General features: G+C 37.7%; 1 protein-coding gene across 3 annotated transcripts in view; it reads left to right on the top strand.

Moving 5' to 3' along the window:
* Positions 1-22,862, top strand: part of MPPED1 (metallophosphoesterase domain containing 1) — an 81,259-nt gene that overhangs the window by 7,668 nt on the left and 50,729 nt on the right. For 2 of the 3 annotated variants that reach the window (XM_038416231.2, XM_038416240.2), the window contains 3 exons: positions 6,942-7,060; positions 9,613-9,874; positions 15,319-15,500. In XM_038416231.2, the coding sequence (XP_038272159.1) occupies positions 9,723-9,874; positions 15,319-15,500 (334 nt within the window). In that variant the 5' untranslated portion in view covers positions 6,942-7,060; positions 9,613-9,722. Of the gene's footprint in view, positions 1-6,522; positions 6,630-6,941; positions 7,061-9,612; positions 9,875-15,318; positions 15,501-22,862 lie in introns of those variants that run through there. The other variant, XM_043515671.1, reaches the window with a different exon arrangement.

Genomic DNA, 22,862 nt, shown 5'->3' with positions numbered 1-22,862 from the left:
GAGGATGACATCACGCCAATAAACGATCAAAATCCACCATTGAGAAGTGATGTTTAAAAAGAGGGATGCTAGAGATCTATTTCAGTTAGACATGCTCCTGAATCAAAGGACTTTGAGTCTAAGGCCTGGCCTACACTTAAAATTTAGGTTGACATAGCTGTGATGCTCAGGGGAGTAAAAAATCCACACCCTGAGCAATGTAGCTATGCCAACCTAGCTGCCAGTGTAGGTAGAGTTAGGTCAATGGAAGAATGCTTTTGTCAACCTAGCTACCATAGGTTGGGGAGATGGTGTACCTGCACCCCTTCTGTTGGTGTACACTGCATCTACACCACAGGATAAAGCCAGCATAGCTACAGTTATATCCTAAGGGATCAGAGCATAGAAGTATATCCTCTGATTGACAGTTGAGGACTGTGAAACCTGTGATAGAGCAATTTCTAAATTATTACACTATACAACTTTTGTGCCATCTCATGACTTCTCAGTGGCATTCCCAGTGGAGAGAGATCCTTGTTACAAAAAATCACCATAATTAGTACCCTTCTTAGCAGTTACACCAAAGAGGTCATAGAATGAATGGGAATGGTGTCTGAACTACCCTTCTTACCCTCAATAAGGGGTCTCTCCAGGCAGGCTTGAGATACAAAGGTGATTCAGGGAAGCTTGCAGAGGACTTCAGTGTGCAAGGCTGTCACCCTGGCACCTTTCAGCAGCATTAAATTGACATCTTAAAAAGTTAATGGTGCCATTTAATGTAGTGCTTCTGTACCTAAAATGGGGTTAGGTTTCTAAATAGAACTTTTAGATCACTAATTCATAACATAGAAATCTTTGGGGAGCTTGCGGGGGGGGGGGGGGAACACCTTAAATGACACTACAGATTATAACTTAAATATCCCCGAGGAATCTATTTTCCTTTCAGCATTCTTTCTGAACTGTCATTGACACTAATGGCAGGTACATAATGCGTTCACATTGGGAAAAGTAGACTTTTAAGTGCATATTTCAGTGCTACACATTATAGTCTTAGTTCAGAAAATGTACATTTTAAAAAGTTACCTAAATATGCATTTATACAACAAACTACTGGCTCACAGGGAGCACTTGACGCCTAATGGTTCCAGAAGTACATTTGTACAGAACATGATCAGCCTCAACAGCTACCAGCCTCTAATGGCCATTTAATCAAGCTACCTTTGTTTTAAAGTCCATAAATAGGCTGAGAACATTTGATCTTTTATCTTAAGGTAAATTCAAACCAATCAGAAGAGACTGTTCAGTAGTCGTGATTTGCCAGCATTTTTGTCATTATTTGTCTTAGCAAATAAACAAACAAAACAAGAACATATTCCTTTGAAACAGTTTTTAATTGCAAACTTTCCTATAGAAGAACATCTATCCAGTTCCTGGTGGCAGAACTGAGAGCAGCAAAATGGTCCTATTTACCAGTTTGTCAGGATTATGTTAACATTATAAGTTGGGGGGAAACCTATTAGAGCATCCAGTCTATTTCTCACATTAAATGAAGTAGATTCATAGCTTCATAGATACTAAGGTCAGAAGGGACCATTCTGATCATCTAGTCCGACCTCCTGCACAGCGCAGGCCACAGAATCTCACCTACCCACTCCTGCGAAAAACCTCACCTATGTCTGAGCTATTGAAGTCCTTAAATCATGGTTTAAAGACTTCAAGGAGCAGAGACGCCTCCCTCAAGTCACCCATGCCCCATGCTACAGAACAAGGCGAAAAACCTCCAGGGCCTCTCCAATCTGCCCTGGAGGAAAATTCCTTCCCAACCCCAAATATGGCGATCAGCTAAACCCTGAGCATATGGGCAAGATTCACCAGCCAGATACTACAGAAAATTTTTTCCTGGGTAACTCAGATCTCATCCATCTAATATCCCATCTCAGGGGATTAGTCCTATTTACCCTGAATATTTAAAGATCAATTACTTACCAAAATCCCATTATCCCATCATACCATCTCCTCCGTAAACTTATCGAGTAGAATCTTAAAACCAGATAGATCTTTTGCCCCCACTGCTTCCCTTGGAAGGCTATTCCAAAACTTCACTCCTCTGGTGGTTAGAAACCTTCGTCTAATTTCAAGTCTAAACTTCCTGGTGGCCAGTTTATACCCATTTGTTCTTGTGTCCACATTGGTACTGAGCTGAAATAATTCCTCTCCCTCTCCTGTATTTATCCCTCTGATATATTTATAGAGAGCAATCATATCTCCCCTCAACCTTCTTTTAGTTAGGCTAAACAAGCCAAGCTCCTTAAGTCTCCTCTCATAAGACAAGTTTTCCATTCCTCGGATCATCCTAGTAGCCCTTCTCTGTACCTGCTCCAGTTTGAATTCATCCTTTTTAAACATGGGAGACCAGAACTGCACATAGTATTCTAGGGAAGGTCTCACCAGTGCCTTGTATAATGGTACTAAAACCTCCTTATCCCTACTGGAAATGCCTCTCCTGATGCATCCCAAAACCGCATTAGCTTTTTTCACAGCCATATCACATTGGCAGCTCATAGTCATCCTATGATCAACCAATACTCCAAGGTCCTTCTCCTCTTCCGTTACTTCTAATTGATGCGTCCCCAACTTATAACTAAAATTCTTGTTATTAATCCCTAAATGCATAACCTTACACTTCTCACTATTAAATTTCATCCTATTACTATTACTCCAGTTTACAAGGTCATCCAGATCCTCCTGTATAATATCCCGATCCTTCTCTGAATTGGCAATACCTCCGAGCTTTGTATCATCTGCAAACTTTATTAGCACACTCCCACTTCTTGTGCCAAGGTCAGTAATAAAAAGATTAAATAAGATTGGTCCCAAAACCGATCCCTGAGCAACTCCACTGGTAACCTCCCTCCAACCTGACAGTTCTCCTTTCAGTAGGACCCGTTGTAGTCTCCCCTTTAACCAATTCCTTATCCACCTTTTGATGTTCATATTGATCCCCATCTTCTCCAATTTAACTAATAATTCCCCATGTGGCACGGTATCAAATGCCTTACTGAAATCTAGGTAAATTAGATCCACTGCATTTCCTTTATCTAAAAAATCTGTTACTTTTTCAAAAAAGGAGATTAGGTTGGTTTGGCACGATCTACCTTTTGTAAAACCATGTTGTATTTTGTCCCATTTACCATTGACTTCAATGTCCTTAACTAATTTCTCCTTCAAAATTTTTTCCAGGACCTTGCATGCTACATATGTCAAACTAACTGGCCTGTAGTTACCCGGATCACTTTTTTTCCTTTCTTAAAAATAGGAACTATATTAGCAATTCTCCAATCATTCGGTACTACTCCTGAGTTTACAGATTCATTAAAAATTCTTGCTAATGGGCTTGCAATTTCAGGTGCCAATTCCTTTAATATTCTTGGATGGAGATTATCTGGGCCCCCCGATTTAGTCCCATTAAGCTGATTGAGTTTCGCTTCTACCTCAGATATGGTAATATCTACCTCCATATCCTCATTCCCATTTGTCATGCTACCATTATCCCTAAGATCCTCTTTAGCCTTATTAAAGACTGAGGCAAAGTATTTGTTTAGATATTGGGCCATACCTAGATTATCTTTAACCTCCACTCCATCCTCAGTGTTTAGCGGCCTCACTTCTTCTTTCTTAATTTTCTTCTTATTTATATGGCTATAGAACCTTTTGCTATTGGTTTTAATTCCCTTTGCAAGGTCCAACTCTACTCGACTTTTAGACTTAGTCTCACTTTATCCCTACATGTTCTGACCTCAATTAGGTAGCTTTCCTTGCTGATCTCTCCCATCTTCCACTCCCTGTATGGTTTCTGCTTCTTCTTAATCACCTCTCTAAGATGCTTGCTCATCCAGCTTGGTCTACAACTCCTTCCTATGAATTTTTTCCCCTTTCTTGGGATACAGGCTTCCGATAGCTTCTGCAGCTTTGATTTAAAGTAATCCCAGGCCTCCTCTACCTTTAGATCCATAAGTTCTTCAGTCCAATCCACTTCCCTAACTAATTTCCTTAATTTTTGAAAGTCAGCCCTTTTGAAATCAAAAACCCTAGTTGCAGATTTATTTTTGTTAATCCTTCCATTTAGTTTGAACTGCATTAGCTCATGATCACTTGAGCCAAGATTGTCCCCTACAACCATTTCTTCTATGAGGTCCTTGCTACTTCACCAAAATTAAATCTAAAATGGCATCCCCTCTAGTCGGTTCAGCAACTACTTGATGAAGGAATCCATCAGCTATCGCATCTAGGAAAATCTGAGCCCTATTATTATTACTAGCACTGGTCCTCCAGTCTATATCTGGGAAGTTAAAGTCTCCCATGATCATGCAGTTTCCATTAGTATTTACTTTATTAAAAACATTAAAAAGGGCTCTATCCATATCCAGATTAGATCCCGGAGGTCTATAGCACATCCCAAGCACTATTGTAGGAGAGGCTTTACTAGTTATCCTCCCCAATGTAATTTTTGCCCAGACGGACTCTGTCTTATCCATTGCATCGCTTCTTATTTCTTTACATTCTACCTCATCATTGATATACAATGCTACTCCACCACCTTTACCTTTGTTTCTGTCTTTCCTAAACAGCACATACCCTTCAAAGTAATTGTTTCTTTACTGATAGCACTAGATTCCTTTAATGCTGGACTATCTCCATCAACCCATCCCTTGTTTAAAACAAAAACATACTAGAGTATTTTATAATAATGGATTCAAATGCTACATCTTACAGTAATGTTACTGTGATAGTTGGCACTCTTACTGTAGAACACTCCGTTGCACTGGATTTTTCTAAAAATAAGGTTTTTGCTTCCTTATCTTAAGTAACTTGCTTCTATTCTTGAGACAAACTCAATGAGAGCAGTTTTGCCTGCGGTGCAGAGGAAGATTTGAACTCTTCACCAAGCGCTATTGAGTTTATTTACTCCATGTATTTGCACCATAAGCAGCAACACTGTATTACTGTACTATCTATCATGAACTCTCATACACTTCTTTAAGAGAATGTATTGTGTTTCTAAGCACCTCTTTCCCTGAAATATGTGGTTCACTCTTTTAAAGCTGCATGGAAATGCCTTCATCTCCTCTCCGTTTGTTACTGCACTTTCTTTCTCAATTGCATCTCCGAATCCCAGTTCTTCAGACTCTCCATGAACAAACTCTAGCCTACATCACATATCTTCTCTCTGTCTACACTGTTCCCACTCATCTACCACTGGGCTTGTCTCTCTTGCTCTTCACATTACCTCATTACTGTTGGTGCAAGAGCTGCAACTGCTCCTCTGCAGCTCTTATGATCTGGAATAGCCATCATATGTTTCTCTGCCTCATTGACTTCTTATGTATTTGCAAAGCTCATCTCACAATACATCTCTTCTTCACACTTTTATTTCTTAATTTCTATCGTCTGCTTATATTATTTTATTTTAACAACCTACCAGTAAATATTACTTAAAATGACAACTACTGTACTTAAGCCATGGTGGATTTGGATCCAGGCTCTTGTCCAGTAGCTGGGAAGGTTATGAGAATGTCTCAAAACAGATGTTTGTCATGGGATTGACAAAAAATAGGTGGTGGTGGGGACTGTCGCACAGAGAACAGAGTAAGTTAGTTGAGGAACAATGGACAGGGAAAGATAGGAATTGGAGGAAGAACAAAAGGCAGAAAAAGAATCAGAGTGGGGATGGGGGAAGGGAGATTAAAGTGAAATGTTGGTTTGCAGTGGAAAAAGTGAAGGAGAAAGAGGTTAAATTAAACAAAGGAAAGATAACTCATGCAAAAGATGGACTGGAATTATTTTGTTTGGTACCTATACAAGAGAATATTGGGATGACATTAAGAAAGGAAAATTTTAGGGCTGAAAAAAAAATCAGGAAAACGCCATACAATGAGTTCTGTAAGGCCCCAGTTCAGCAGGGGATTTAAGAATGTGCCTAATTTCAAGTAGATGAGTTGTCCCATTGCAGAATAATCTCCGAGTGGAAGTGGTGGAATTCCTATTGAAGGCAGTGGGAAAACATCCATTTAGTACAGTGGTTTTGGATCAGACCTTTGGGGACATTTAAAAGTAAACTGGATAAAGTCCTAGAAAAATAACTGTGCAGAGAACATTCCTACGCTGGTAAGAAGATGGATAGATCATTTAATAGAATCATAAATGTTGGAGATTGAAAAACAACTAACATCCAGGATTGTGATTTTTATTTTAATATTCATATTCATAAAATCTTTTTTACATTTCTCTGTATCTCCCTGGCAGCCATCCCATAGCTCCATAAGTCTGGGGGAAGAGAGTGGTTAGCATATTGTTGCTGTGGGGATTTGAGTCCTAGTGCTGTATGTTAGTAGTGTTGGGCATGTGATTTTAAAACTTACACGGTACAGCTGCAGGTAATTATTTTCCTACTGCATGTCACACCCTGTTTTGGGTTATGGGGGAAATTTCAAATTATTTTTAAAAAATCTTAAGGAATGTTGTAAAGGAAAATAAAGGGGAGTCAGTTTGGATAGCAGTCAGGCTGGAGGGAGACAGCTTGTTCTCTCAGTCACCAAGAATGTTAGCAGCCAGCCAGCCACTTATTCAGCAAGGCATCAAGAGAGTGAAAGGTAAGGATCAAAGACATTTGTGTATATTGCTGACAGTAGCTTCATCTGTTGAATTAATATTGTTAGTTATGTACTGTGGTTATATTGTTCTGATTTCTGTTTAGGACTAGTTGTTCATGTGATTGCTAGCTATTTTATTTTTAGATCCAGATCCAGCTTTTTGGTTCCCTTTCCTATCCTGGACAATTTGTATGTCTCCAGGGTGGACATTGTATGGCTGTCACTTGGTAGAGGGCTCAGTAGTGCTATGATAACATAATTTTTTCCTCTCAAGTGAGATATGCTGGCTTCTCATTTTCTGCCTGTTTACAGGGTGACCATCATGCTGAGTGTCTCTGGCTAGCATCCATGCAGGCTGGCTTAGTGCTGTGATTCACAGGCTCTCCCATGTGTGAAGACACTGGATCCTCACTTATGAAAACCCTTCTACAGTAAGTGCTATCAGAGCAGTATATTTGGTACACTGTTCTCAGTGTTTGGGAACAAAGTGTAACGAATTCTACCAAAAGCAGCTAACGTTAGTGGAATTAGCAAGTGCTATTGTCCACCTTGTCCAGCGAGGAGGAAGTAGTTAGTGCATCTAACTCGGAATGAGGATTCCTGGTGTCTAGGACTGGTTCTGCCAATGATTCTCTATGTGACCTTAGGTAAATCATTCAGGCCAGGATTTTCAAAAATAAGAGCCTAAAGTTAAGCATATTTAGTCATATTTTCAAAAGTTCTGAGCACCCAGCAGCTCTCACTAAGGTCAGTGGAGCTTTTGGATGCTCAGCAATTTTCAGGATCAGGCAGGTACTTAAATATTGATTTAGGAGCCCAACTTTAGGCTCCTAGTTTTGAAAATATTTGTCTCAGCCTCACTGTAACCTTGGGTTAGCCATTTGTAAAATGGGGGAAAAATTTTACACACCTCATCAGGGTCTGGTTGAAACTTAATGCTTTATAAAATATTGCAAGACCCTTTTGTAGACCCTTTGGAATTTCAAATTGCTAATTGTGCTGAATTTAATTCTAAAAATCACTATTTATATTAGTTGACTTCAAACAGATATCTGTTTATTCAGAGCAGCTGGTCCAAGATAAAATCTCTGACTTTGACATGCATGGTCCATATGAACTTCTTTGAAAATGCACCATTTTGCATACAATGCTTCTAGGTCAAGACGTCATATCTGCCATTTGAATCTTTTAGGGCTTGTCTATACTACTGGGACTATACTGGCAAGCTATGCTGCCATAACCCCATAGCGTAGGCATAGCCTACAGTGACAGGTAGCATTCTTCCATTGATCTAGTTGCATGTACACTAGGAGTTAGGCCCGCATAGCTATGGCACTCAGGTGTGTGGATTTTTCCTCTTCTTGGGCAAAGTAGCTAAGTCAACCTAAATTTTAAGTGTAGATCAGGCCTTATTTCTTAAGTCCAAAATGTGTACTCTGTTATTCTTACAAGGATCATTCTTCTCTTCCCTCTTCCTGCTTTCAAGCACTTCCATTCTGCTGCCTGTTCCATAACATGCACACAGCATCTGACAGTGTTTAAAATTCAAAATTTCCTTGGCTGTTTTTCTATTATTTCCTTACCAATTATTTCTAATGGAGTCAAGAAGAAATATGCTCTTTTTCTTAAATTCTCAGGCTATGTCCCTATGTCCCTGTAGGTTGGTAATGACAGCAAGTTATCATAATTTTACAGCCCATGTAATGAAATGAACTAAAGGTCTCATCCCAGTTTCACAGAAGACAAACTTCCACCTTACAAAAACTAATTCCAGATTTGGCACCCAGGTAGGCAGTCTTAATAGCTAGGCAAAGGACTGAGCGATTACAGACCGTGAACTGCCTTCCCATCATGTTTTTAGGTGGTTCCGTTAGAGTGGAACTGAGATACATTGACCATGTCTGTGAGATACTTGCAGAACCACTGCCCAGAGACTGCATATATTAAATGATAATTATTTTATAATGTAATATTTGTAAAATTAGTTCCTTTGAAGCAAAGTATTTTTTCAATAAGTAAACAAAAACTAACAATCTCATAAAAGAGCCTTACTTTTATTGTCAATTATGAAATAGTTTATTAAAACTGGGAGTAGGGGAGGAAGGGGATGGGATAGACAAAAAGCTAAATTAATTTACTTTCTGCTATTTTCAATGGTTACTTTTAGCATTTCAGTCAGTTTCACTTCCCAAACAATCATTGCTGTTGTTTTAGAGTTGGATACATTGTGAGGAGTATCCAAAATGGTTTCAATTGATTTTCTTTTTAAAACGTAATTAAAACATTTTTATTGGTATAAGGCTGTGAAACACCTCATTTTCCAATGAATCCTCTATCTGGGGCCTAAACTACCTCACAGTAGGATATGAAGTATGATAGGTGGAGCAGTAGCACTTTGAGCTTTCATATCTGGACTAGGAGACCCTTTAGAAATTACTACAAAATCAGGCATAATATAATGAAATGTGAATGGGAAACCCATTTTGATACCCATTTCTTAGTATCACTTGACCACACATACCTTTCATGAATGCCACAGCACTACTGAAAAACAGGCCTTAAACTGGTGATTTTTAATTAACTTAAAAATTTGTTGCATTTTAGTCATTCAGAGACAGTCAATTGAACATTTTTGAAGGGGGCTATGATATAAATATTCACTAATACAATGGCAGGGGGAGTAAATAATTGTGTTGACACAACCTTAAAATTGACATACCAATACTGCATGGTGCTAGATTTGTGTTTAAAAGTCTTAACTATTTGAACATGTTGTGCCATGTGTTCTTTTGCAAGTGTCCCTCCCCTGCAAACTCAGACTAAAATATATTCATCAAGTTACTGAGTTGGAAAGATTTGTAATGAGTTCTTTGCGCTGTAAGTGTTCCCCCACCCCCTTTAAATCTTCATCTGACATTAAATAAAGCAAATACAAAACAGATTAACTGTCAAACGGTTATGCTCCATCTCTTCAATCTTTTAGGCTTCAGAAGGGGAGCACGTTGATGAGGTAAGGAGACGACATGGTCTTCTTCCGTCGATGTAGAAAGATAGCACAGATTGTCTGAAAAAGCTGTACTGCACAGTGCAAGCATGGCTTTCGCCCAGTCGCACATTATGGCCGCTAGAAGGCATCAACACAGTAGACTCATAATTGAAGTGGATGAGTACAGCTCAAACCCCACACAGGCGTTCACGTTCTACAACATTAACCAGGGACGTTTTCAGCCCCCACATGTGCAAATGTAAGTATTATAGTTTTGTTATTGCTCTAACACAGCCTTCAGAATTGTTATTGCCTTGTCAATGTGGTATTTGATGGACCAGTCAGAGAACAATGGTTTGCTGTCTTTCTAATAATAATTACTGATACAATTCAGTCCATTGGGGAAGCATAGGTACTTTTTTAAAGGATAGAAGAGGAATCACTATGCAAGCACAATTTGGTCTTTATAAAAAGAAAAAAACAACAAGCAATGTAATTAATCTAAGAGGTTTCATATAGATAATATTTTCCACAGTTTTAGAAGCATTCATCAGCTTTGTGAACTCGTATTATCAACTTGCATCACATGTAAATAGCTGTTGAAATACCAAGACATTATTCAGAATAAACATTCTCCTGTTGCTTGGTTAGCTGTATTACCACTTTGTACTACCAAAAAGAAAAAAAAAAGACAGCAACAAATAAAATAGTGTGGGTACCCATCCAACAGCCTACTTTAATACCAGCATGTGAAAGATATGGAGTGTTTAAAGAGTAATTTAAAATAATGTTTGTTTTTGACTTTTTATATATAATGATGACATCAGTAAAGTTAACTGTTCTAAATGGTGATTTACTTTTAATGTCCAGTGTAGGATCATAATTACAAAATGAAACCTGCCATAAAGTTGAGAGCCAGAAGGAAGAGCAAACTGTTAAGCCATTACAAGTAAATTAAGTATATAAATCCATTGAAAAATATTTTATAGGAAATAAAAATGAACATATTTTATTCTATTATTTAAAAAGAGAATCGATCTTGTATTTTGATCAGAGAATTGATTTTCATTTAAAAAAAAACTTTTTACTTTAGCAGAACTGAATAAATTGGCTTAGTTTCATCCACTACATTTAATACATTTTGGTAATTTCTAAACATAGGGAATGAGCCATTTAAAAAAAAAACCATGAGTGGATAGTATGTATCTTTTCAGTGATATTTTACATGCAAATTGTAGTATAAATTGTACACTATAGAAAGGAAACCTAAAGGCTAATGTGGACACATGCCTGCATGTGGGTGGAGTTAGATTATGTAAACACCATTCTCTGGAGCAGGTTTTTGTTATATATGCCAATTACAATAGGGTCCTGACCCATAGCTGGGGCTTTTACGTAGTGTCCCAATACAAATAACAAATAAAACAAATATAATATCTGCGTCAGGGAACATCTTTTGTTTGCAGAGCTGGCAAATGGTAACAGAAAACAAAAACAAAAAAATTGATTCATAAATATTTTGGCAAACGGAAGTGCCAAGTTCAGATCTCTGAGATTTGTGGGCATATTATTCATTATTTGTGCATATTCAGACAGCCACTGGGCATTCATGAATACGTTTGCCAATCCCAAAAGTTGCATATATGTGTTTTCATCACAAAATTTGGGTTGGAAATTAGTTATTCATTTTTAGCCATTTGCTACTCATTATTCTCTTGTTTAATGTAGCAATCACCCAGCCAGTGAGTGAATACAATAGCATGTGACTTTGGTGATCCACCACACAACACGGTGCATACTCTAAAGGGAGCAGTTCACAAACAAGCCAGTCTCTGAAAATTGTTCCCCAAAAGTGTTCAACACGCATGAATAATTAATGCATTTGAAAAACGTTCATGCAAACCAGAAAATGGGCTAAGTTGTAACAAATAATATTTATAACAGTAGGTTGACCAACTCTATTTGTCTAGACAGTAGAAATCTTGAAGAATTTGTGTGAATATCTACAGTATTTATATTGTTCTTGGCTTTTACAAATTAACAGAATGGAGAGAAATGTAATCTTGCATCCCTTTTATGCCCATAAATATTATGAGTGAAATCCTGGCCCCATTGAAATCAATAGTAGCTGTTCCATTGACTTCAGCAGGGCCAGGATTTCACCTTATTAGTGACTTTTATGCTTCAAAATCCCTAGTTTAGTGATGTTGCAAGGAGTAACGAATAAACCCCATATAAACTTACCCCCAAACTTTCCATAAATGCTTTTCTCCTCAGTGCTTTTGGCTCTCCTCCAAAGGCTCTTCTGACTTCAATCTTACAGCTAGTATACGGTTTTTCTGGTGCTCAGTGCTGTCTTACACTCCCTGTCTTACCTTAACTACACTATCCAGGAGTATTCCCAACTTCTCACAGCATTTTCCTGGCTCCATCTTTCTTTCCTGTTCCTCTGTTGCGAGGTGCTTTGGATTGCCACAGTTGGCAAATGTATTTTATTATTACGATAATTGTCATCTACTGTTTGTTAAGCACTGATAATGCAATCAGAGCTGTAGAAGACATAAATCATGACAGTCGTCCCCTGAAGATTTAAGGTGTTGATCCTGGCTGTATGCAGGCAAACCTCTGCTTCTGTATGAAACCCCACTGAAGCCCTGTGTATATACCAACCTCCAGCAACAACTGTTGTCCTGAAATTTTAGCTTTGCTTTTCAATTTATATGCTATTAAAAAAAAACATAGACCATAAGGGCCTCATTCTTCTCTTTCCCTTACTCACAGTGCAAGCAGTTCATTGGACATCAATGGAGCTACTCAGAGCGTCAGGTGTTGCTCAAGGACATCAGTCTCAGGCCTTAAGAAATTGTGTCCTACAATACAATTAAATGTGTTTATGTGAAACCTGACATACTTTTGCACTGTTGTACTGCAAAAGCAATTCACACATCCTTAATGTGTGCATATTTTTGTGACGCTGTGATCTGTATTTCATTTATTTATCATATTTGTTTATATCCAATACATTTTTGGCCCTTTGTACAAGATTTTAAAGCAATACATACCTTGGCTGACCAGTCTGAATCAGGAAAATGCTTCCCACAAAATAAAGTTCTAAATTGTACACAAGGAAAAGCATACGTATTGTGTGCTGCATACCTTGCCGTTTTAAGTCTGTTGTGTTTTCATTCAACTTCAGAGGAGGACCATGTGAAATTTAGATTACTATTTGATGCACAAGTTACTGCTGTTCCCCTTGGCTTTGTTCCAGTGATAGGAGAGAGCGAAGAGGCATATTTAAGGGATGCACTTCATGAGCTACACTGAAAACCCAGCAATGTAAATTCATATCAGCACATTTTATTTATTTTGTACAAATACATGAGAACCCTGGGAAAGGTACATTATTTTTCTGGCTACCTTCTTCTGCAGTTGAGAAGTATCCATAATTTAAAACTGCATAATGGAGAGGTGCCCATATTGGAGAGTTAGGAATGGGGAGAGCAAAAGTTTGGAAGTCAGAGATATAAGATCTCAAGTTTCTGCTTTTATGCATGTTTCATGCTCCAACTTTTGGCCTCGCTTCTGGTCACTTTTTGTTGAAAAATTGACGAGGTGTAAAACTTTAGGAAGCTTGGGCTTAATACTTCCTGCTGTACAGCACTTGAATTAAATAGTTATTACTCCCTGGATTTAGTAAAGTGGAAAAAAAAACTTTTGAAAAGTTATGACTTTTGCTAGAACCTGCCCATAGATGTAATGATTTTTAAAAAGACATACCCGCCCCCCAAAAAGTATAGAAAAATAGTATAACAAAGAGAATTTGCTCATACATTAGCTTTTTAATCTGTTTTATAAGTGGTAAAGGATTTACCACTTATAATTTTTTTAAGTGTTGTTTAATCATTTGAACAGGACTCTCTCTATTCCTGGTTGTCTCGCTAACGTCTACCACTGACTACATGAACTTACCAGGTCACGTAACATCCATGCCTCAGTTTGCTCATCTGTAAAATGGATATAATTCTTATCTGTCCCATGTTGTGAAGATTAACTTATGTTTGTAAAACAATTTGAGATCCTCTGAAAGCTTTTCCCATAAACACCAACCTGTTAGCATTAATAATGCTAACATTATTAGGGGGGATATGGTAGAGGTATATAAAATCATGAGTGGTAAGGAGAAAGTGAATAAGGAAAAGTTATTTACTTGCTCCTGTAATACAAGAACTAGGGGCCACCAAATGAAATTAATGGGTAGCAGATTTAAAACCAATAAAAGGAAGTTCTTCACTCAGCGCACAGTCAATCTGTGGAACTCCTTGCCTGAGGAGGTTGTGAAGGCAAGGACTATAACAGGGTTTAAAAGAGAGCTGGATAAATTCATGGAGGTTAAGTCCATTAATGGCTATTAGCCAGGATGGGTAGGGAACATTGTCCCTAGCCTCTGTTTGTCAGAGGGTGAAGATGGATGGCAGGAGAGAGATCACTAGATCATTACCTGTTAGGTTCACTCCCTCTGGGGCACCTGGCATTGGCTGCTGTCGGTAGACAGGATACTGGGCTGGATGGACCTATGATCTAACCCAGTATGGCCATTCTTATGTTCTTATAATAATAAAGATCTATAACTTTAATTTTTCCTAATTAAATTTTTTAAATTGAGCCAGGAAAGAAGCAGATCAGATGGGGAAAGATCCAAATTATACATAACACTGAACTAAATTAATGTTCTAGTCATTTAAGACAAATGTTTACAAAACTAAATTAATATAAAACTATAATTCTCTTTGAGATTTTACTGATATTAATAAAGCTCTTGGATTTCTGTTTTTTTCCACCAAAATTACCCCCACTGAAATTGCAGCTATGGTACAGTTACACATACATACATCTATATATTGTAATGAAATGTGTTGAGGGTGAAGGAATTTAATGAGTTGCAAATAAGTATATTTCATGCAGCAGATTTGTTTTCTCTGCCTTCCTTACCTAAATCATGAGGAAGCGTCAAAAGTGGGTCAAATAATTTCTTTTCCTCAGTTTTGAGTCTTGAAATTGGGCACTATACAATGCAGCACCACTCCTTACTGCATCTGATTTACTTAGTATAATTAAGCCCAGAAAGTTACCACAATTGTCCTGACAATAGTATGGTTAGAATGTGCATTTGCAGCAGCTGTCAGTAGAGTTCTTATCGGCTGGTGCATTAACACACTGAACCATATCTCCAAAATGCTTTAATTAAATTTGTTGGAATTTTATAACCTGCAGAAAAAATATGATTTGGAAAAGGCATTTAAATGTATTTATATATGTGATAAAATGTTTCTCTCAGTATAGTGTGCAATCTTATTTAAACGATGAACACAGGATGGTATTCTTATTTTGAAATTGGAAATGCCTTTGTTTTATTTGTAAGTGTCTGAAATATGACAATAACATTGAAACAATCCCTTTTCTATAATCTCTTTCAACTAATACATGTACCCAGACAATATTTAAAGCATTATCATGTGAACTCCAAAATTCTTACACCTTCTATTAATTCTGTGAGTTTCTTCTAATAAGTGACTTTCACCACACAGATCCAGAATACGTCATCTTTAGTAACACTGAAAACTGTATTGGAATTGCAAAGTAAATACTAAAAAGGTTATATAGTCAACTCTATTTTATAACCTTCTCCTGATGCATTTCCCATAGGGTGGATCCTGTGCCCCATGATGCCCCCAAACCTCCAGGATATACCCGATTTGTCTGTATTTCTGACACTCACTCAAGAACTGATCCAATCCAAATGCCCTATGGAGATGTTTTAATACATGCTGGTGACTTCACTGAACTGGGACTTCCTAGCGAAGTTAAAAAATTCAATGAATGGTTAGGTAAGTATCAGATTAGCTGCCGTTTCGGAAGTAAACATGATTTAATGAATGTATCAACCCTCTCTGCCTCCTAGTAAAACATTGTGCACTCAGGAATGATGAATATTAATTTCTTTGTGTTTGAATGGTAATATTTAGAATTTGGATTTTTAAAAATATTGTGCTCTTTCCAGCTGAGCAAATGAGATTCACGTTATCATTCATCCATTCTGCCTTTCTACTCTTAAGCGGGGGAAAATGTACAATACACAACTTTTGGCATTAGCTGCAATTTAAGTCACTGGGCCTTTTATGATTTGCATAAGAACTCTTACGTACATTGTTATGACTTTCCCTCCCCATAAAAAGTTGTGGTGAGAAAAGCATTTGTCTGTTTAACCCCGGAGGCTGATAGTTTTTCTGTCTGAGGCTCAGCTGCACCGCAGCAATGAATTCCAAACAAAGCAAAACACGTGTCTGTGGTTGCTGTCTTGGATGTGGCAGACCAGATGTAGATGCCTTCTGTAGGCAACTGTTGGCATTGATCGCTGAAATTCTGTTCCACTGGGCAGGCAAGTGGTGATTTACGTGCACTTCTACAATGTTATGTATGTGCTTAAAAAAAAAATTACAGTGGAAATTGGAAAGAGTTCGCTGCTTCCAGAGAAAAATCATGGTCTGTGTTTTTGTTGTGCTGGTGCTCTGATTTAGCATAAACACGGATTTTTGTTTCTGATATTTGTTTATCAAAATTTTGTGGGTCGGGTGAGTGGCTTTAAAAAAATACATGCAATACACATTTTAAGGGGCTGTGCTTTTTTCTTTAATTTATATTTTCCTGTGTTTTCCTGTCTTCTTAACTACTTGCTATGGCATTTCCCACTTTGGAATTGGCTAGGAATCAGGCACAAAGCTGACAGTTAGAAGCACGGAGACTGAGATGCAATAAGAAAAATGTCAGGCTTTCTAGTTCAAAAAAATATTTACAAGCAAACCTGTACCCTAATTTTGGCAGGCTCATGCTAATAAATATTGATTTGACTCTGGAAGACCAATAATATGTCTAACAAAATAATTAAGAAAAAAAAAAGTTAACAATGCAGTAAGGTGGAAACATACACACAAAAGCATTGTCATTTGCAATGAAATCTGTAACAGTACCTTCCACTCAATCTTTCTGTGCCGAAGCATTACAGGACAATAGGACACTCTTACAACACTAAGCAATGTTCAATTCCACTCTGAGTCTTCACACTATATTGCAATAATATACAAACATTAGTGCACAAAAACTGTTCCAAACCCCATGGTTATCTGTTGTACACAAAATCAATATTTACCCAGTAGTGTGGAAGGGAAGCGATATTAGAGCATTGTTAGTCAGCAGAGAAAGGGACTGTATGTCTGAGTTGCTGCTGAGCTCCTGTCTACCTGATAGGCTGCCGGGCCTCCTACATGATACTACCCCAGCTGTGAACAGCAGAAGTCCTCAAGCTGAAATCCCCTCAGTTTATAGGTTATAGGTGAGGGAGTTGTTGGCAGGGCCTTCTTCATGATGGCCTCGTGAATGGAATTGTTTTTCTTCTTGCTCCAAAATAGTCTGAGAATTTGCTGATCCTTAAGGCTTGCTGCCAAGATGATCTCTCTGAATGGTCACTTGGAGAGGATTGAGGTGTGGGGGGCATGAGATTTCAAGTTATGGGTTTTTGTGGGGCTGGGTTGGTTGTTGGATTCCTAAGGAGTGGTGTCCTTTTGTATATGAGAATGTTTTGCTTGTTATGCTTGTAATAGTTGTTTGTTGTTGAAGGGACTGGTGTTGTTTTTTCTGGATTTATATTTTAAATCTTTGTCAAGCTGTCTAGAGCATTTGAATAGGTGGGTGTTTTTATGTGTTTAATTTAAATAAATAAATAAAATGAAAACTCATCCATTTTCTTTGAAAACCTGCTGTACTTTACCTTCCTTATTGACTAATGCATCTAGAACCATTAGAGCTTCTTCCTTTCCCCAGCCACCTCCTTCTCCTCTTCTCTTCCTCTTCCATCTTGCTAATTTCTTCCCCCCAAAAAATATAAAAAAATTGACACCATCTGGCAAGAGCATTCACCCTCTGACATCTTTCCTGCTCACTCCCAGACTGCATTCTCTCCTTCATCCTAGTCTCAGCTCTCCCTTTACCTTCATTCTCTCTATTTTGGCTCTATCCCCTCAGCCTTCAAACATATGACAGTTTCCTCTATCCTTAGAAAGCCTTCCCTTGCTCACCTGCTTTTCAAACTACAGCTCCGTGTCCCACCTTCTCTTCATGTCCACATTTCTTGTGTGCGATGCTGGCTGCCACTCTTCAATTTCTTCTCTCGTACTCTTTTGGATCCCCGGCATTCTGCCTATATCCTCCTCTCAGTCTTTCTGAGGTCACCTGACCAAATTCTGTGGCTGCTTCTCCATTTTCTCCACATCAAATTCAGGCTCTCTGTCTTTGATGTCAAGTATATTTTACTTTAAAAGCACTGACTTTAATAGAACTTAAGCTAATGCTGAAAGTTGAACATGTGCTTAGGTGCTATGCAAAATAGAGCAGACCTAAAGCCCTTTCTCTCTTTCTTCAAGCTTGTTTTTTTTCTTTTTCTGATACTGTTACCTCTGTTTTCCTCTCTTTGTCCCAGTCTCTTCCGTGAGCTCATTTTTCTTGAAACACTCTGAGCCCAAAGTGCATTTGGATTTCAGAAGGTTCCGAATTTGAAATACCGTGGATGGGGTCGTGGGGACACAAGACCATTGAGCTTTCGGATGCCATCATAAGGAATGGATTGGAAGAAGACTTGAGCATATGCTATATTTTCAGTATGCCCCACACACTGATGTCACTTTAAGCATTTGAAAATAATCCAGAGCCCTTCTGCCTAGATATTATTCATCAATATATAATGCAGGATGGTTAAGTTGGATCTTATCCTTGAATACTGGGGACATGCTGTGCTGTGGTTATCCCCTGCACTCAGTCTTCTCACTGTTTGTATTTTATTAATTTATTTTTATCTGGCACCCAAAATGCATGAGGTGTTTTATAGAACAAACACAAAAACATCGTCTTTGCCTGTAGTGCAGCCATCAGATTAGACATGCAACTCCCTCCCCCACCCCAACCATACATTCTTTAATGATAGTATTGGAAAAGATCTGTGTGGTTTGCTCCAGCCTGCATGAATATTTCCAAATGTTATATACTCCAAGGCTCTAGAGCACAACATGGTTCTGAGTTACACTTATGACATTTGAGCTAAATGTTCAATCTGACGCTCCAGTTCTACACCCACTTGTGTGACTGTGTATGTGGAGCATTGTACTCTTGTGTGTAGATGTAAAAGATTACTTAATTATGCTGCACATTTTCTAATGTTCCTAGCTTCATTATTTCTGAATGAAATTTCCTTAAATGTGTCAGAGGCTTTCTTCTTCTTTGAGGAATAAGTTCATGCCAAATTTGAAATAAAGCTTAGAGTTACAGTGCAAAAATGAAACACACCTGGAACATTTAATTGGTGACAACCACCATTTTATTCTTATTTTCAAATCGCAAAAATGGAGAAGCAGAATTTTATCAAACTTCTCAACACAAATTCACTTCAGGGCTGCGATTTCCCATATGAAATTTCACCACAAAGGGCCAAATTTTTCCCACTGAAAATTGACATCACCTGAAAATAGTTTTGGAATGAAAATGCCTATTTGAACAGAATTATACCAATATTCTACATTGCTATAATTATACACTGTTGATGATTGTTATAGCATTGCTATTTATATAAAAATCAGCTAATTTTGATCGCTAGTCAGTATCCCTGTTGTTTTAAGATACAAATCTTCGTCAAAGAAAACAATCTTAGTGTCAGGTCCTTTCTAAAATGGAAACTTCTGCAGTGATGGTAGATATTTTCCTTCTTGTTTTAACAGGTATATTTTAGGATGCAATAATATTCATATTTAAGACAGCTTTAAATGGTGGCAAAGAAGAAAGAAATTCATCTGTCCTGAGCAGCAAAAGAAATTAGAATTTACAAAGTGTAGTCTTGCCATTTTGACCATCAGTAATTATACTATTTTTATGTTAATGTAGAAACCCCTTGAAAGGGATGTTTAAGTTCTAATTATCTATTTACAAAAGAATGGCTTTGGAAAGGCAGTGAGAAACACTGAGCTGTATAGGGATTTAGAACAGATGTCATTTTAAAAAGACTAGGCATATAAAAAAAATAGTTGGTTTTCATTGCACTTCTTTAACAAACAGTGTCCCAGATTCTTGGCTACAACTGAGGAGCACACAGCATAGGTCAGGAGAGAAGGGTGCAAAGATGAATTTATAGTCTCTCACAGGTCTGGGCTGCCTGTGCTGGGCCAGTCCTTTGGCCTAACTTAGGGCAGCCTGAGGACTTCTGTAAATTACACTAGCTGCCAGTAGCCTCAAGAGCCAACAAGGCAGTTGGGGATCACCAGAGTGTAAGGAAGCTGAGCTAGATCACTTTCTTCCACCCACACCTCCTGTGCTGGCAGCGGGGAGCATATGATGTAGGTGCTGCTATATTAGAGGATCTCCCCCGCTATACTAGTCATCCTCCCAAGGCTGGCTGCACCAACTTAGGGCCATTTGTACCACTGCAGTTTGAAATGTGGGTCAGTGTCCATTCCACAGCTGTGGAATTGCTAAAGTCAAAATTATCATTCCTCCTGTTGTAGGAACTGCAGAATGACTCCTATTTCCATAATACCCCAATGGCATGGCTTCACCCCACCCCCTTTTGTCTAAAAATTAGTTCTATCATTACAAACTGTGGGTCTGATTCTGGCCTCATAAGTTTTACCCCAGTGTTTAACTGTTGGCTTTAGTGGAGTTTTTCTTGAAGGCAGTGAGGTCTGGAGGCATAAAGGCAGGATTGGGAGGCAAGAGGTCCAGAATCTAATTCTGACATGGCTGTGACCTTTGGCTAGAATTTTCACTAAGGGAGCTAGGCACCCAAATCCCATGCCGTAGGAACTGGGCACCTAACTCCGTTAGATCCCTTTGAAAATCACAGGCTCTGTCTTGTTCCCCATTTGTAAAATAGGGACAATAATACCTAGCCATATGCCTCACAGAGATGTTAATTAGTGACTGTTTATACAGTGCTTTGAACATATACCATAACACATTATACATAAATGTAAAACATTATTATTAGTGGTGTGCATATACTGACATAGTACCAACCCTTTTGTAGTCTTCCCATTGAGAAGATGAGCTGTTGGGGACACTGAGGATTATTTTGCAGGATCTGAATTGGAGACAGTATCAAATTGTGATGAAATCCCTGTAGTAAATGTGAAGTGATTATTTACTGTTACTTTTTTATACAGTTCTCTGTGTCCTGTCCTTTCATTGTCCCTCAGATATATACTTTATTTTAAAAGGTAAAAAAAAGTTACTGTAGAATTTTTTCATCCCCATTAAGAATTTTTAAGGTTGTTTTTTAATGGTAGAATCAGGAATAGAATTTCATACTGTAGCTTAAATATAAAGAAAATGCTCTTACAGACTAAAATTCATCCAGTGGCTTAGGGGCTGAACTATACTGCACAATGACTCCTGTACGTAGGAGGGCAGTGCATTGGTTCTGCATAGGCAGAGGTGGTTTAAAGCAGGAACCAAGGATCTGCAAATGAAGGTCCGAGACTGAAAGGCGGTCCATTTTCCGTTAGAAAGAAATTTGTTCAATTACTAAACATGTAACAGAATATCCTGGATTATATGCTTGAATATTAGCAGATTTTTTTTCTAACATATGTTCCTAGTTTTATTTATCTATATCAATGTATTTAAAGAATTCCCATTTTGCAAATACAGCAGTGAAAAATAGTGTATTTATTTGTTATTTTAGTGTTTGATTTAATTGCTGACTTTTATGTTGCAGAAATGGCTAGATCTAACAGTTTACAAATGACTTGAGGAGGAGCGTTGATTTACAATGTTGTTCAAGATTATACACCATATAAAAAAGTATGTTAATGTAAATTTCCCAGACATCAGCCAAGTGTTTAAACACAGAACTGTCAAAGAGATGCTAAAAAAGCAATCTGAGACTGTTATACAGTCTTTTTACTATATCACTCACTGCTATATTCTAAAAGGTTGAAATGAGAGGGGGGAACATTAAGTGGGCATTTATAGGATTGTCACTGCTTTTAGAGAATACTAAAAATTCTGCTTAGCACAATACCCAGAGACAAGCAAAGCACAGCTGCTGTTAGGAGTTTTCATATATCTTGTTGAAGTTGCATGGGGATGCAATTGTAAGTCTGTATGTTTTGTTAAATAAAGTGGGTAAATGGTAAAGACTCCTAACTTTTTAGTACAAGAGAAGTCTGGAGTGTAAAAGCTATGCATTTGCTTTTGGATTATTTGCAGTATTTTATCTAATTTAAGAAGCAAATGCATTGCCAAAGGATGATTCAACTTTAAATACTTATACAAAGTCCATTTACAGATAACTCTGAGACAGTGAAATAGAAAATGAAAGTCCAAGGGTTTTTTAGTATTTTCTGATATGCAGTCTGTATTTCAAGTGACAGTGAACCAGCACTTCAGGTAATTCTTTAAAAATGATCTTCCCTATAAAAGGGGCCCACTGTGGTTTGAAAATTGGGAATTGCTATAATAATTTTTTATTGGCACATAAAAATTTGAAGTTCAGTTGATTTCCTTAATTAGTAATCTACTGTAATGAAAGAAAGAAACAAAAATATTATTAGTTAATCAAATATATATACATACACATACAGTAGAACCTCAGAGTTACGAACACCAGAATTATGAACTGACCGGTCAACCATACACCTCCTTTGGAACTGGAAGTACATAATCAGGCAGCAGCAGAGACAAAAAAAAAAACAGCAAATACAGTATTGTATTAAATGTAAACTATTAATAAAAGGGAAAGTTTGAAAAAGATTTGACAAGGAAAGGAAACTGTTTCTTTGCTTGTTTCATTTAAATTGAAATGGTTAAAAGGAGCATTTTTCTTCTGCATAGTAAAGTTTCAAAGCTGTATTAAGTCAATGTTCAGTTGTAAACTTTTGAAAGAACAATCACAATGTTTTGTTCAGAGTTATGAATGTTTCAGAGTTACAAACAACCTCCATTCCTGAGGTGTTTGTAACTCTGAGGTTCTCTTCTATTACCAAGGCTATTATAAATTTTTTGCACTAAGCGAACAAAGAATAAGATACTTTTTGATGAACTTTTGCCAGAACTGAAAAACAAGTATTTACTTGAGACAATGTGTAAAGGTCATTTGGGGAGGTCGGGGGGGGTGACAGTTTTTTTCAGCTACACATGAATCAAATATGATC

Source organism: Dermochelys coriacea, chromosome 1 (assembly GCF_009764565.3).
Source record: "Dermochelys coriacea isolate rDerCor1 chromosome 1, rDerCor1.pri.v4, whole genome shotgun sequence".
NCBI classification, from domain to species: Eukaryota; Metazoa; Chordata; order Testudines; family Dermochelyidae; genus Dermochelys; species Dermochelys coriacea.
This window is presented reverse-complemented; position numbering and strand designations above follow the sequence as displayed.